Raw genomic sequence first — 15,237 nt, forward strand, 5'->3', positions numbered from 1 at the left:
CAATTGAAATACGCATTTCAAAATTAATTTATTGATAAAATTAATAGAAGATTAACAAAGTATAACAAAACGGACATTGCATTTTCAAACGATGTTGCTCTGATAGTTACAAGTTACAAACTCTTCTTTTTTTTAAGCGCAGGGATCTGTGAAATAGTCACTGTAAACCGGCTTCCGCCCTTTTCTATCCTCTTCCTCCGCTGAAAGGTAACGTGGTCGAGCCTTGTGCTAGACTTTCGAAAATTAATATTTCGAATTACACGTTTTGGTCAAATCTATTTCGGCCAACACATACCAAATTAATAAAGCTTATCCTTGTGCATCCTGTATAGTAGTTTACCCACTGTTTTGAGTCTGTAATTACGTGTAATGAAGATCAATGCCTACCAACTTTAGGCCTCTGTCATTACCGAAGACTTGTTTCTGTAGCGGGTTCTGTACTTGGGTTTAGTTCAGAATGGGTTGCCTTGTAACCAAGTGGCTGTCTGACTGCTTATTATATAATCATATAATAATTATTCTGTTATAACCACCTTTAAAACAGGATAAGAATCAATTTTAACTTCAATAACTAAAAACACTCATTTTTTAGCTAGCTTGCTTGCTAACGTTGCAGGTACGCTAAACTAGCTAGAGCTAACTAGCTAGAGCTAACTGGCCAGGCGAATTAAAATTTAACCTAGCTAGGTTGGTTTCTCTGTAAATTACGCTTTCGAAGACTGGTCACCTATTTTTTGTAGAGATAGGCCTACATATCATAATTGCCTCAGTGGTCTGTCACTGTTTTGTGTACTGACACGTTCTCGTGTTCCTTCCAGGTTTGCCAACATGTCTGCTCATCTGCAGTGGATGGTCATCAGGAACTGCTCCAGCTTCCTCATCAAGAGGAACGGACAGACCTACAGTACCGTGAGTACAGTACTACAATATCGCTTCTGACGGCCTCAAGAGCCGGATGACCATATTATAGTATGTTATATTATAGCTGGAGCAGTTCCTGATGGAATACCATGGAATATCGCTAAATAACTTACGCTTTTAACACAAACCCACGTCAGCTAATGCATGAGTTTGTTGCCTCAAATTGATCAATACTATTGATAAAAGTAACGTTTGCACTGATTGAGGGGCCTAAATGACCCACATCTGAGTGATAAGTGAAGTGCTGATGCTTTGTGGACTGTGTATGATGCCGTCATCTCATGGTCTCCAGGAGCCCAACAACCTGAAGTCCAAGAACTCGTTCCGCTTCAATGGGCTGGTGCACAGGAAGACCGTGGGCGTGCAGCCTGCCGCAGACGGCAAGGGTGTGGTGGTGGTGCTGAAGAAGCGTGCAGGTAAACGGGAGCTTCCCCTAAACCCTGTGTTTACTGTTATGTTGTCATTGTAGGGGCCAATATGTTCAGATTATCACTTATTTTGTGTGATTTTAGCTAGAAGCACTACATGAATATATTGGCTATAGTAATTTGTATTTTGCCACTGATTTTCACAGTTGGGCTTGGGTCATTATTCATTATGCAAAGTGTACAGTGCTGTTTTCCTCTTATTTTTATTGATTTCCCTCAGGTCAGCGTAAACCTGTCAGCTCGTACGAGAAGATCACCATCAACAAGAACTCCCGGGCCACCCTGAGCAGCCTCAGGCATATAATTCGCAAGAACAACTACAGGAAGGACCTGCGCATGGTGAGCTCACTTCCTGTCCTTTCCTCCAGGTCCCAAGTGTTGTTCATTTCCCAGTTTGGGCAAGGATGAAGGCCACTCAGAAGCACACCGCAGGCCGTGACTCACTGAGCATTGTGACTCATCCGATGGCTCCTCATTGGATGGCTCCTAACCTTTTAGATTTCATAAATGCAAACTTAAACACTGGGTGAAAATGAACTGTCTGTTGACTGGTGTGCTTTGTTTCGTTCCACCAGGCCGCCCTGCGTCGTGCCAGTGCCATCCTGAAGAGCCAGAAGCCTGTGGTGGTCAAGAAGAAGCGCTCCAGGGCTACCAAGACCGCATAAACAGATAGATGATAAATAAAGGTTTTCGGTGTAAAAAAACATTTGCCTTGCGTGTTTGAATGTCTTGTCAACTGACTGGTCAAAAAAACTAAAGTATTTTATTGCAGTTATACCATATCAATCTTTTCATTCTGGACCATGGTGTTTCACTCTGGTCCTCAGGGCCCACCTCCCTGCTTCAACACACCTGGTTCAAATGGTCATTATCAAGCTGCACAAGCCTGATAACCATTTAAGTCTGTAGTGGAGTACATCTAGAACAGGATAGTCAAGTGGACCCTGAAGACCACTGCTGTATTTCATTGTATTGGGTGTGACAGTAATCAACATTCGACCACAGATTTCCTTGAAGTTTTCCCATTTACTTTTTTAGTACGTTTCAGATGCATTGCTGATAAATCCAGCATGTTGTAGGAATGATTCATGGGTCAGCAGGCTGTCATTCCTTTGCAGGTGTACACCTAATGAAAGTCCTCTACTCATCCCTTGTTTTTAATTGTAGTCAAAGATGGCTGGTCCTTTGCTGACTTAAGTATCCTGAAGTTGTTTCCACATTCTCTCATAAGACAGGAAGAGTCCATTGTGTCAATGAAAGCAAACTGAAGACTCCGTAGTTCTTAACCCTAATTATATTAGATGTCACAGGTGTGTGCTCCGTGAAACATTAGGCCATGTTTGGCCGTTGGCTTAAAGAAAATAAATGACAAAAAACAAATAAAAAATTTTTTACTCTGAAAACAACTTTCCCAAACTCAAACACAATAGGAAGTTTAGATGTATACTAGAGAGTGTTGTTTAATGTAAGTGTCTCAACAATGGTGAACAGGCTGATCTGGCTGACGGGGAACCTAGTTTGTTTGGGCTGACCTACTTGTGCCATGCTAGAACGTTCTAACCTTATCAAATTGATCTTTGCCGTTTGTCTTTTTTTCCTTTTTGTTTATTCTTGAATTTGAGACCAGTCTGTACGTCATCTCATTAGAATTTCCCTTCAGGGATAAAGTTCTATGAAGCTCTATTACCATGACCAAGTTCACTACCTGTTAGGCAGCATTATTTGAATTGCAATTTTCTTTAAAACAGCAGGCATAAGAAAATGCTTGTGAACACTTTCCTAAATATCCCCACTCTATATCTTCTACGTATCCGTCCTGTGTTAGTGATCTGTCCTCCCAAGGCTGTGCCTTCTACCTTGATCCCATCCGCCCAGATGTGGGTCCAGTCTTTCCCCTGCAGAACGATCGCTGCCCAGCGTGTGACAAATGGGCTGCTCCTAATTAAAAATCAAAAGGGTGTTTGTCCCCACATATTGATCTCCCCTACTGCCTTCCTACGAACAGAAAAGTCACGATAGGGAAATGATGAAAGAAGTGCGTCTTCTCTGGGGATCCAATGCTATGGAGACATAAATGGGAATGGAAACTGTGGTTTAAAAGCCTAAAGAACTGTTTTTATCCTGCTGGATTAGAGACATTTGTTAATGGGGATCTGGGTCGTTGCCTGCCCGTCACTAGGGCTGCCCGGCTGAGTGGAAACAGGATTGATCTGCCTGAAAGTAACTCACTGACAGCTTTCTACCTCCGGCTGAGGGGGAGAGGATGTGGAGGGGTGGGTGGGTGGGTGGTTGGGTGGGGGAGGGTTATAAGCCACCTCCCATATTTCCTAACTAATAAAATGTATCTGAACCAAGGGGGTCATTCCACTGATGGACCACAGCTCCTGCCCAGGAAGACTTGGATGTAATTGGACTTTCTTTTTTCCCCTCTCTGAGAAGGATGATGAGGTTCGGGTGGTGTGTGTGTTTGTGTGATGGTGTAGTGTGATGACCAGTATGAGGGGATCCAGGCGGGTCCTGCTCCTGCTGCTGCCCCTGGTCCTGCTGGTGCTGAGGGGACGGAGCTTCGAGCTGCAGGACACCATCCACGCCTTGATCGAGGAGAACATCCACCTCCACGACCAGCTGGAGAACCTCACCAAGGCCCTCCGAGAACTCAAACAGCTTCTCTGGCACCACTCTGGTCTGAGCTCTTCTGAACTCCTGTGTTCTGGATTGTGTGTGGTGCTTGTCTTTGTTCCTCAGTTTTTTTTGTTTGTTTTTTTCCTGTGTCTGTGTTCAGTAATAGTGTTTCGTGTTTCTGGGTTTAAGACTTGGCCGATATATCCTGTGCCATTTTATTATATCCTTTGTGCTGTTGTTACACCCTGGTTTTTGCTTCTTGTTCATGCCTTTGTTTTGTTGGGGCGGAAGGGGGATCGGTCTTATTTTATGTTGAAGGCTCCTCTCGTTCATGTATGTATTTATAGCTTTTGTTCATTTCAAACTCAGACCCTGATCATGCGCACGAAGAGGACGTTCAACATCTATGGGAAGAGTGGTCCGAACACGGTTAGTGCATTGCCTCCCTCTCCCCTCCCTTGTCTTCGATGGCATCAACCACCTCCTCCTGGCACCTCTCTCCCCTGACCTGTTTCACTGAATACGCATTGGGCTGACACACACAGTCAGTCTACTATTATACATAATGCACATCTATTGGATCGCTGCAAATGGGAAAGAGAGGGCAGTGGACTTACCATTAGCAGACATTGATCTGTGTCCAATATACAACAACTGGGGTCATATGGGAATATATGAACAGCAGGGGGTTCCAACAACCTATAGATTATATTGACTGATACAGGCTATACTATACACTGGTGGGCATCCAAAGACAATGTTAATCAACTCAAATTTTCCATTGGATCAAAGGACATGAAGCAAATAGATGGAGTCTTGGAGTAGGCTTGTAACCTGAGCCTGGTTGATTAATATAAAAACAAGATGTCCCTGTGGGTTCCTGGTACCTTAAAGAACCTGGTGTATCAACTCCCGTGATAACACCAGGCGTCATGTCAATCATCTTTCTTCTTGGTTTCCTCTGGGCAGGTATCAGTGCAGAGACTCATCTTCTGTTGGAGCATGCTCTGTGCGGACAGGACCTCCATGGCTCGGCCGGACATTTTCATAAGCGCTCCCCCCCCTCCTCCTCCTCCTGCCCTGTGCCACTCTGCTCATCATCCTAGAACTGGTCTAGAGAGATGTCCCATTGGTTCTCTTCATCAAGCTAGGACTGGTCTAAGCGACTCAGCGGTCATCTTCCTCAGACTGATCTACGTCAAACTAACTGGGCCTGGTAACTGGGCCATGTATTGATTTGATATGGGACTATCTATAGCTGCAGTGAGAGAACAAGGCCAGAGTTGTTGTTGGATGCTGACAGATGGCAAACTATCTGAGACTGTCAGATTAACTTAAGTTTGAAAATGTGTGTAAGTGCTTGTTTAACTGTAGCTATCCATCTTATTTTAGTTGGGCCAACTACTATACTTTTAACAATAACACTTCATGGATTCCTGTTGTTTAACTCTTGTGCTGCCTTCGGTCCAGTCGCATGACCCAAAGGTTCATAACGAGTCATCGTCGTTTTTACCCAATACAAAATCAAATAATTTTCTTTTGAACTTCGCAATGTGGGGGGTCTGAGACAGCCCAACGGTTAAAATAAAATGCTTCACTTTATTTTTGTATGCGGTAAAGTGGTCGCAGTACGACGGTGGGTGACTATGACTGATGGGTCACAATGACTGATGGGTCACAATGAACCGAAGATAACACAAGGGATGTATGACTGTATTTTTTGCTACACAACAGAATGTTATCCTTCATGTTGACCACCATTGTGAACACAATAAACAGGAGACTAACGTTTCTTTCTCCTGGTCTTTCTACAGTCCAATCCATCTTATGGAGTCCTTTTAGATGTTTTACTGTAAAGCCCATTGGATATCAGGTTGGACAGGATGAAATAATTATGTATGGGTAATGTCCATGACCCCCCTACCCCTCCCCCGCCAAAGAAAAAGAAGAAGCAGACGGTTAATCAAATCCAGCTACATTTTATCATTCTTATCTTAACAGGTTTTAAATGACCAAACATTTAAAAAAAAGTATAAAACTAACACAAAAGTCAGTTTGGGACAGGATTTTCTTTACACTTCTACAGGGGGAAGTACAGTCGTGATAGAACATGCACAAGAAAGAGATGTTGAAAACAGACAAATGACTTCCACAATTAAAGAATAAATAGTTACAGTCAAAAATACAACATGTCATTCAGAGTGTAATGTCTGCATATATTCGTTGTGCATATCAAATAAAAGGATAATCTGTGTTACCTAGTTAAAGTAAGCTAGGGGTGATTAAGACCAAAAAAACATGTTGAAGACAGCTCCACACGAGCAACATGGAATGTGAATGTCCTTCAAACCCCTCAAGGTGGTGCTGCATGCTCCAGTCGGGTTCAATGCAATTCGGTCATTGTGTTTCTGTGTGTGTGCCAAATGTGCCGAGTCGTGATACATTATAGAAGACGTTAGGGGCCCTAGTTTATGTCATGTGTGTACGTGTGTGTGTGTGTGTGCGCGTGTCTAGTCTATGTCGAGGTCAGAGTCGTCGTCGCTCTGCGCGTGCTGTGTGATGGCCCCGTTGCGGATGGTCTTGGGGATGAGCAGCTGCTTGTCGGGCAGCAGGCCGTACTCCAACAGCAACGCCTCCACATCCACCGCAAAGAAGTCCTCCCCCAGCTGGTCGGTGACGCGCACAAAGTTCCCGATCAGATCCCCTCCCTTGTACACCAGCAAGGCGGGCAGGGCGCTGCCCCGGAACAGGGCGCTGGTGCCGATGGCGGAGCCTCGGACGCTGCAGAACTTGACGAGCGGGTACTCCTGCGCCAGGCACAGCAGGCTGCCCGCCATGGAGTCACAGCCGGGCACCTCGGCCTCGTAGATGTGGATCATGACCAGGGTGCTCTTGTCCTCGTTGTCGAGGGCCTCCAGGAACTCCTCGCCGGACCTCAGCTCGTAGACCTGCTCAAAGCGCTTCCCGCGGTACAGCTGGCGCCGCATCTCCTCGATGCGCTGGAGGCGGTACTGCTTCAGGAAGTCCTCGTCGTCCTCGCCCTCCTGGAGCATGTTGTACTCCTGCATGGTCATCTGCACACACACACACACATCAGGTTTCTGTTTCATAATCAAACACTTGATGGATCCTCCTCTCCCTTCCTCTCCCCCTCCTCTCCCTTCCTCTCCCCCTCCTCTCCCTTCCTCTCCCCCACCTTGCTGTGGATCTTGTCCTGCAGGTCCTTCTGCTTCTCCTTGTCCTTCTCCAGGTCCAGGTCGGAGCGGCAGGTCATGGAGAGCTTCTTGATGAGCCTCTCCATCTCCTTCTTCTGCTCCTGGCGCTGCTCCACCTCCAGCTGCTTGTACTTCCTCCAGTCGTTGATCACCCCCTTCGGCCCTGCGCAGGAGCAACGCCGTCGTCAATATTGATATTATCATCGTTAACATGAACTCCGTCACTGACATGGATATAATGGTCAGTACCCCTATCCCCACAAAGCAAGCTGTTTGAGCATCAGCATTGATGATATTGAATTGAAACAGTATATGCTCGAGTTAAAACTGCATGAGCAGGGATTGGGATGGTGTGAGAAGCAATAGATGTTGTTTGTTAAAAGTTGTTTTATGAAAGACATGGAGAATGAAAAACCCAGCCGGAGAAGAAGCAAGGGGAGAGAACATGTTTGCATATACAGTATTTGCATGATTGCTGAACATGTGGGCCAAAGGTGTGTGTGTGTGTGTGTTACCGGTATTGATGGCGCTGCCATCGGCGCTGTACTCCAGCTCAGGCTCCAGCACGTCGGGGTTGCGGATGGTCTTGGCCTGCCCCTCCTCATCCTCCTTGTCGCTGTCCTCATCCTCGCTGCTGCTGCAGTAGTACTGGAGCTTCTCCCCCAGGAGCTTATCATCCAGCGTCGTCATGACTACCACTCACCTGGGACAAGAAGGAAGTGTGTGGAATGACTGGGCCCAGGTCACAGGCTGGGAAACAACATGGTAACATAAGGGGACTTTGAGTTTGAGAAGAGGTCCACAAGAACAGCTTTTAGTTCAATAAATAAAGAGGTTTTATTTGTTTTATATTAAATAAATTCCCACACTGGTCACAGTGGTATCCCCACAAATGCTTGTGTTTGTTTGAGTTAGGCTACCGAAAAGAGCAATAACAACCTGGACATCATGTCACCAACAGCACTACGTCAAACTAACCAGCATAATCCCTTAATGCACAGATTGCACTAGGCTAACCTACCTATAAATGACACATTTAGACAAAAAGAAGTGGGTCATTTAGATCATTAACTATGGATTACCAGTCATTTAAATCCCCAGGATTAAAAAAGATATCTATATATTTATATATATTCACACACATTGTCCAAGCGTCAAAGCTTAACTGTCCAACTGTCCTCATCTAATGATGTTCTCGAAAGGAGAAAAAAATGTGTACAGATTCAGCAGTCTGTGTGGGTCAGATTGGAAAGCAAGCTTCGCCTCAGGCTAATCCATTAGCTTGGGATAGACTGGGGGAGCTGAAACACAAATCCCTCTTGCTAAGCACCACTCTGAAGATGACACAATGACTGACTGAAGAGCAGACACACTGCCTACAGTCCAGTACTTTCAGTTGTAAAGGACAAGGAGGCTTTGACGAAGCTCACTTAATGGCCCTCGCTCATGGCATACTAGCCATAGACATTATATAGCCTATTGCAGAGTTTAAACTATATAGCTATTTAACACTGGCAGTATGGGGAATTCATACAGAAAACAACTAAATTGCTTACTAGGCGGTACTAGATAGCGGACTGACACCTGCTTTATCCAGACATTATTAGGCACGAAGCTAGTTGGCTAGCAGCAGTGCACTTGACACTGCGTCTATTGGCTAGCTAACAAACGTAAAGTAGGAAGATGCTAGAAAGATTATGCCATTACAATTTGCTATTGCCTATGTCCACTGTGAATTGTTTTATTTATTGTATTTCACCTTACACTACCAATAGCTAGACCAACCTGACATGTTCAAGATAGCCAGCAGTCTAACTAGTGCTAGCTAACCAAGGTTGGCGACCAAACAGCGCTGCCTAGACCAGAGTTCGTTGGACTTGAATAATATATATCTGCAGATAATGCTGTCGACGAGAGAAAGCGACTAAATACATAATTTCAATTCAACATTCTGCTGTTCTAGCAAATCAATTCGTATTTGCTTACCTTAAAAATGTAGCTAACCAGCAAGCCACGAAATATATCTCCTCTCCTCAACGCTAGGCGCAGTCTACTTCCCTTCACGTTTCAGACAACAATGACCGGATGAAACAGACTAGCCAATGAAACAACTAGCCTACGACTACCTTGGCAGAAAGAACCAATTATGTGAAGAGGGAGGTACCTTATCTTCGAACAATATCAGCAATGCTGTTCGTAGTTACAATCTGCGACCACAAGAGAGCGAAGCTCCACAGCCACTCATGATAGATATTTATATGTCCATTCGATAACGATAATTAAGACGATATAACACAGATCCGTAGTAATAGCAAAATAAGTATTTTCCTCAACTTTTTCCCTACACTCGGCATAAAAGTTTAGGCAGCGCAGTGTGAGAGAAATGTTTGCACTTTCTGCATGTTCCAACGAGTGATTTTGCTTCAGGTGGTAAAAAAAAGGTTTGTCGTATTGCCAGACTTGATAGCCACCTGTTTGTTTAGCTACTACACAATTTGCACCGAACATCTGCTTTTTGTCGGATTTCAAAAAGCCAAATCACTTCCAAATAATTGAAGAAGAAAAACCCCTTTTATCTTGAAGTTGCTCCCTCGCCATGGCTATCGCAGCCACTGTTTTCGGCAATAAGACTCATTTTACGCGGTTAACATTAGCTAGCTACTCCACTCGACGTAGTCAGTATATTTTAGTAAGCGCTCCCATTTCTCCGCAACTTCCTGCTGCATAACAGAAATTAAATGGACTGCTGTTCCTAATTATTCTCTATCGACATTATCGATATTATTGAAAATGAATTAATGTTACGATATCTTTATTGAGGGAAGTCATTACTTTGATAAAATTATCAGAGGAGAGGATGGGCAGGACAAAGAAGACCTATAATCTGATGTGGAATACCATGCCCCTCTAGTCGTCAGTGTCTGCTCCCGTGTTTTTTGTACAATAAAGGCTATAGAGTAGTGGTTCCCAACCCTGGTCCTCAGGGCACGCCTGTCCTGCATGTTTTAGATGTTTCTCTGCTCCAACACACCTGATTCAAATGAATGGGTCGTTATCCAGCTCTGCAGAAACCTGCTTATGACCATTCATTTGACCAACTTCCCGACCCATTTTTTTGTGGGTGGGGCTAAATTCGTCTGGCAGCCAGGCTACAAGTCCGTAATAAATCAACCTTATTATTTGCGTATTTCTGTTGAAATACTACAGTGCCCACAATCCAAAGCAAAACAACACTGATCTCTGATTTGCCGAACTCGCGGTTACCATGGCTACGTGTACCGCGCCCGACTAAAGCGATCTGAAGAGCTAGTTTGAGCAGAAAAATAAATGAAATGTACACATGCTAGTGGTGCTAAAAAACGAATGATATCGGACAACAAAAGAAAAGCTTTATTCAGTCTACCAAAAGTGACCTCTTTCTTTGGTCCAGCATCTGTAGCGCTAACCCTACCGGCGACAACAGCGTGCGCCCGGTGAGCTGCATCATATCGGCGGCACGGTGCTGAAATAACGTGGAGCCCATCGTTGTATTTAGTTCGTTTCAGTGTCAGACACCTTTTCTTCTTTGCTTTTGTTAAATAATTCAAGTTGAGGGGATGTTTGAGCAACTGCAACAGGAGGAGCCCAAAGATGATCACTACCTCTGTAAGATACCCCCTCTGTAAGATAGATACTACCTCTGTATGATAGATACTACCTCTGTAAGATGGATACTACCTTTGTAAGATAAATATTACCTCTGTATGATAGATACTACCTCTGTATTAAAGATACTACCTCTGTAAGATAGATACTACCTCTGTAGGTACTACCTCTGTAAGATTAATACTACCTCTGTATGATAGATACTACCTCTGTATGATAGAAACCCTCTCTTTCTCCCTCCCTCTTTATCTCTCCCTCTCTCTTTCCCTTTCTTTCTCTCTTGTTCTCCCTCCCTCTACCTCTATTGTATTTGTAAACGTACTGCCTCTCTCTCCCAGACTGTGAGGAGTGCAATATGTTCTTCATCGAGGAGTGTGATCTCCATGGCGCCCCCCTGTTCGTCCCCGACACCCCTGCAGCCCTGGGGCTGATGGACCGTGCCAGACTCACCCTGCCGCTCGGCCTGAAGGTCTGGAAGTCAAACATCCCCGGGGCCGGGCTGGGGGTGTTCAACTGTGGGGGGGTGGTCGCCAAGGGAACCCACTACGGCCCCTACGAGGGAGAAGTGAAGGAGGAGGAAGAGGCCATCGAGAGTGGATACTCCTGGGTGGTGAGGAGGGGAGGAGTGGTGTGTGTATTGATGAATTTTTAAGGAATACGATTCAATTAGGAAATTGTAACATGAAGATAAGCAACCAAGATCAGAAATAATTGTTTTTACTGAGAAATCTTTGCATGCATTCCTTGTGTGAAGGAGAAATTTTTCCTGACAGAAAGTTGACACAAATGTACTAGTTTTTTTTTTTTAACCATGTATCTATGGGTTTTAAGTGAGCACAAACAGTGTGTGTGCATTTCCAGATTCACAAGAGCAGACACTGTGACGAGTACATCGACGCCAAGAGAGAGACTCACTCCAACTGGATGAGGTGACGACAAAACACACTGAATCAGTTTGACTGTTCTCACTCTCTTAACTTCTTCAACTTCTCTTGACTCTTAACTTTGTTTCAACCTCTCCTGCTCTGACCCCCCTCTACTTCCTCATCTCCCTCCCTCCACCCCTCCTTCCTCTTCCCATCCTCCCATCCCCTCCTCCTCCTTTTTACCCCCAGGTATGTGAACTCTGCCCGTAATAAGGAGGAACAAAACCTGGTGGCGTTTCAGCACCGAGGAGCCATCCTGTACCGCTGCTGCCGGTTGCTGGCCCCGGGGGAGGAGCTGCTGGTCTGGTACGGAGAGGAGTACGCCAGAGAGCTGGGCATCTCCTTTGACTACCTCTGGGACAACAAGAGCTCCACCAGAGGTACCTCCTCCTAGTGTCCTCCTGTCCTTTTCTCCTCTCTCCTCTCCTGACATATCTCCTCTCTTCTTATGTCTTCACTGTCTTTTCTCCTCTTACGTCTCCTCCTCTCTCCTCTTCCCCCTCCGCTTCTCTCTCCTCCCTAATTTCTCTCCTCCTTTCTCTTCTCCATTTCCCACTCTATAGGAAAATTGGAGGGACTTGTAACATTGAGCCACACAAATCACTGACTGGATGTTCTTAACCTACAGTATTATTGACCTTAACTCCATTCGTATAATAGAAGACTGATATACAAGACCATTTACTTTAATGTCAGTAGTACATTTGTCTCTTCCATTACTACCTCTAACAACCATTAAACCCACAGACCAGGATTGCAACCTGTTAATCCCTTCCCGTACCAAAGCTTGTCATTTTAAAACTATGATGTTTGTATTTAATTGTATTAAATATTATTTTGCACTCTCTCTTCCAGGACCAAGGATAGAGTCGTCCCAGACTCAGGTGTTCTCCTGCTCCCAGTGTCCTCTCTCCTTCACTGCCCAGATCTACCTCCACAAGCACATCAAGAGGTGCCACCATGACCTGTACATCTCTCTGCTGAGGAGCGGAGAGATCAGACCAGAGACTCTGTCCTCCTCTCGACCGCGCCCCAACACCACTTCCTCCCTCCCCCCGGTCCCCGCCCAAGGAAGCATGGACACGGAAGAGGCCAGACTTCACCTCTGTGAACAGTGTGGGAAGAGCTTCAGTCAGTCAGGACACTTAGAGAGACACCAGCGTGTTCACTCAGGAGAGAAGCCGTACCACTGTAACCAGTGTGGGAAGAGCTTCAGTTATTCAGAAAACTTAGAGAGACACCAGCGTGTTCACTCAGGAGAGAAGCCGTACCATTGTGACCAGTGTGGGAAGAGCTTCAGTCAGTCAGGAAGCTTAGAGACACACCAGCGTGTTCACTCAGGAGAGAAGCTTTACCACTGTGACCAGTGTGGGAAGAGCTTCAGTCAGTCAGGACACTTAAAGAAACACCAGCGTGTTCACTCAGGAGAGAAGCCGTACCACTGTGACCAGTGTTGGCAGAGCTTCAGTTGTTCAGAAAACGTAAAGGGACACCTGCGTGTTCACTCGGGAGAGAAGCCGTACCACTGTGACCAGTGTGGAAAGAGCTTCAGTCGTTCAGATAACTTAAAGGGACACCAGCGTGTTCACTCAGAAGAGAAGCTGTACCACTGTGACCAGTGTGGGAAGAGCTTCAGTCAGTCAGGAGACTTACAGATACACCAGCATGTTCACTTAGGAGAGAAGCCGTACCACTGTGACCAGTGTGGGAAGAGCTTCAGTCAGTCAGGAAGCTTAAAGAGACACCAGCGTGTTCACTCAGGAGAGAAGCCGTACCACTGTGACTAGAGTGGGAAGAGCTTCAGTCAGGAAGCTTAGAGAAACACCAGCGTGTTAACTCAGGAGAGAAGCCGTACCACTGTGACCAGTGTGGGAAGAGCTTCAGTCAGTCAGGACATTCAAAGACACACTTTTGTTCTGGCAAGATTACTAGAGATCCTGAAATCTAGATCTCACTTAATAATTAAACATATGTACATTTATTAGTGCTGTCAAATGACTAAAATATTTAATTGCGATTAATCGCATTAATGTCATAGTTAACTCCCGATTAATCGCAATTAATTGCACATTTTTATCTATTCTAAATGTCCCTTGATTTCTTTTTGTCCCGTTATTTTTTCTCATTTTAATGCTCTTATCAGTATGTAGTAAGTAAAGTGGATCGGATTGATTAGTGCAAATGTATTTTTTTATTGAAAACAACATTGCAATCGCCTGGCTTTGACGAGGGGGCGGAGAATTCGCATCAGCTGTGTGCTTGGCCATCAAGTGGTATTTCAGACTGGACGTCCTGCGATGATAGCTCAGTTCACAACGACAAAACGCACAGATCAGTAAACACAGAGTTGCCAAAACACACAGTTTTGGCAATCTTTTAAAAGTAAACTTTCCATTCAGAATGTTATTGGCATCCATGTCGGCGTCTCGTGCTCGCCATCCACTCAAAACTTTTAATTTAGCCTACTACTCTTTAGCCGGCTCGCAAGCCCAAACAAATGTGTGTGGCGTGCCTGTTGTTTTGTTTCCGGTCTAGCTAGATCTGGTGTGGTGTTGTAGTTTTTTTAACGTCAGTAGTTGTCGCAAAAGCATGTGAAAAAAACTACAAAGTTTGCTAGGCCAAAAAGAACATTAATAACGCATCATTTATATACATACATTTATTCATTTAGCTGACACTTTTATCCAAAGCGACTTCCAAGAGAGAGCTTTACAAAAGTGCATAGGTCACTGATCTAACAACGAGATAGCCCCAAACATTGCGGGCCTCCCAAACATGAAGCATACATTGTGAAAAAACAAATTAGTGCCAAAGGGAAGAACCATAAGAGCATGTAGTTAAACAAGTTACAATTAAACAACATGAACCTCAAAAAGTGCAAAAGTGTACCTGTAGAAAAGCAAACAACAGTAAAATATTTCATAGCGAGTACAAAAATTTAAATCCATTACTAACCAACAAGAGCAACAAGTCTCTCAATAAGAGTAATTGTGATCCTGGAGGAAACAGGAATCAGGTCTAGCAAATCATTCCTAAGTACCGTTGTACTCCCAGAACAAGTGCGTCTTAAGTCTTTTCTTGAAGGAATTATATGTATTTATATTCATTATTTAAAGTATAATTGTACATGTTTTATTTATACCAAAAATGTATATTGTAGCCTTTATAAATGTAGACAAAAAATACAGGCTATGTGCGATTGTTTCATTGTTTATTAAATAATTGTATAATAATTAATACTGTATGACTTTATATGTATTTTACTTATAAAAATAAACTTAAATAACATGCTATGATGTTATGTGGACAATAATATATAAAATAAATAAAAATGTTGAATGGTACTGTTTTAGATGATTCATGTCTGATCTATTGTGAGCATAATTTTATTATTGTACCTCAAGCCTCATTTCCATATTCACGTTGTGTGTTCATGTGAGGCATCAGGATAGGAGAAATGTTGGTCATAGAAGCACCAGA

The 15,237-nt window shown here is 44.2% G+C and overlaps 3 protein-coding genes across 4 annotated transcripts; 2 read left to right on the top strand and 1 right to left on the bottom strand.

The window, feature by feature from the left end:
* Positions 1-83: 83 nt before the first annotated feature.
* On the top strand, positions 84-2,053 carry rpl28 (ribosomal protein L28). Its single transcript, XM_084687671.1, has 5 exons — positions 84-207; positions 819-909; positions 1,214-1,337; positions 1,570-1,688; positions 1,925-2,053. Exons 2-5 carry the CDS (start codon positions 829-831, stop codon positions 2,012-2,014), a joined length of 414 nt encoding a protein of 137 aa, XP_084543797.1. The 5' UTR covers positions 84-207; positions 819-828; the 3' UTR covers positions 2,015-2,053.
* Positions 2,054-5,930: 3,877 nt separating this feature from the next.
* pdcl (phosducin-like) lies at positions 5,931-9,314 on the bottom strand. Of its 2 annotated transcripts, none has more exons than XM_084687667.1 (4): positions 9,173-9,314; positions 7,702-7,889; positions 7,168-7,349; positions 5,931-7,045 (listed from the first exon to the last, which is right to left on the bottom strand). In XM_084687667.1, exons 2-4 carry the CDS (start codon positions 7,874-7,876, stop codon positions 6,482-6,484), a joined length of 921 nt encoding a protein of 306 aa, XP_084543793.1. In that variant the 5' UTR covers positions 7,877-7,889; positions 9,173-9,314; the 3' UTR covers positions 5,931-6,481. The 2 variants fall into 2 exon arrangements, with proteins under 2 accessions (XP_084543793.1, XP_084543794.1); XM_084687668.1 differs by having other exon boundaries at positions 7,702-7,936; positions 9,173-9,298.
* An 827-nt stretch (positions 9,315-10,141) lies between these two features.
* Positions 10,142-15,078, top strand: LOC146236114 (histone-lysine N-methyltransferase PRDM9-like). Its single transcript, XM_084687659.1, has 5 exons — positions 10,142-10,831; positions 11,170-11,441; positions 11,693-11,760; positions 11,947-12,137; positions 12,613-15,078. Exons 1-5 carry the CDS (start codon positions 10,783-10,785, stop codon positions 13,542-13,544), a joined length of 1,512 nt encoding a protein of 503 aa, XP_084543785.1. The 5' UTR covers positions 10,142-10,782; the 3' UTR covers positions 13,545-15,078.
* The last annotated feature ends 159 nt before the right edge of the window (positions 15,079-15,237 follow it).

Source organism: Hypomesus nipponensis, chromosome 22, assembly GCF_054491055.1.
Source record: "Hypomesus nipponensis isolate SF chromosome 22, ASM5449105v1, whole genome shotgun sequence".
NCBI classification, from domain to species: Eukaryota; Metazoa; Chordata; class Actinopteri; order Osmeriformes; family Osmeridae; genus Hypomesus; species Hypomesus nipponensis.

Bases quoted from the DNA above. Each gene is read 5' to 3' on its own strand.
- rpl28 (XM_084687671.1), top strand. From the start codon at position 829: ATGTCTGCTCATCTGCAGTGGATGGTCATCAGGAACTGCTCCAGCTTC. The intron at 910-1,213 runs GTGAGTACAGTA...CATGGTCTCCAG, and splicing joins ACGGACAGACCTACAGTACC to GAGCCCAACAACCTGAAGTC. The intron at 1,338-1,569 runs GTAAACGGGAGC...GATTTCCCTCAG, and splicing joins GGTGCTGAAGAAGCGTGCAG to GTCAGCGTAAACCTGTCAGC.
- pdcl (XM_084687667.1), bottom strand. From the start codon at position 7,876: ATGACGACGCTGGATGATAAGCTCCTGGGGGAGAAGCTCCAGTACTAC. The intron at 7,350-7,701 runs GTAACACACACA...GCTCCTGCGCAG, and splicing joins TGGCAGCGCCATCAATACCG to GGCCGAAGGGGGTGATCAAC. The intron at 7,046-7,167 runs GTGGGGGAGAGG...GTGTGTGTGCAG, and splicing joins AGGACAAGATCCACAGCAAG to ATGACCATGCAGGAGTACAA.
- LOC146236114 (XM_084687659.1), top strand. From the start codon at position 10,783: ATGTTTGAGCAACTGCAACAGGAGGAGCCCAAAGATGATCACTACCTC. The intron at 10,832-11,169 runs GTAAGATACCCC...TCTCTCTCCCAG, and splicing joins CAAAGATGATCACTACCTCT to ACTGTGAGGAGTGCAATATG. The intron at 11,442-11,692 runs GTGAGGAGGGGA...GTGCATTTCCAG, and splicing joins AGAGTGGATACTCCTGGGTG to ATTCACAAGAGCAGACACTG.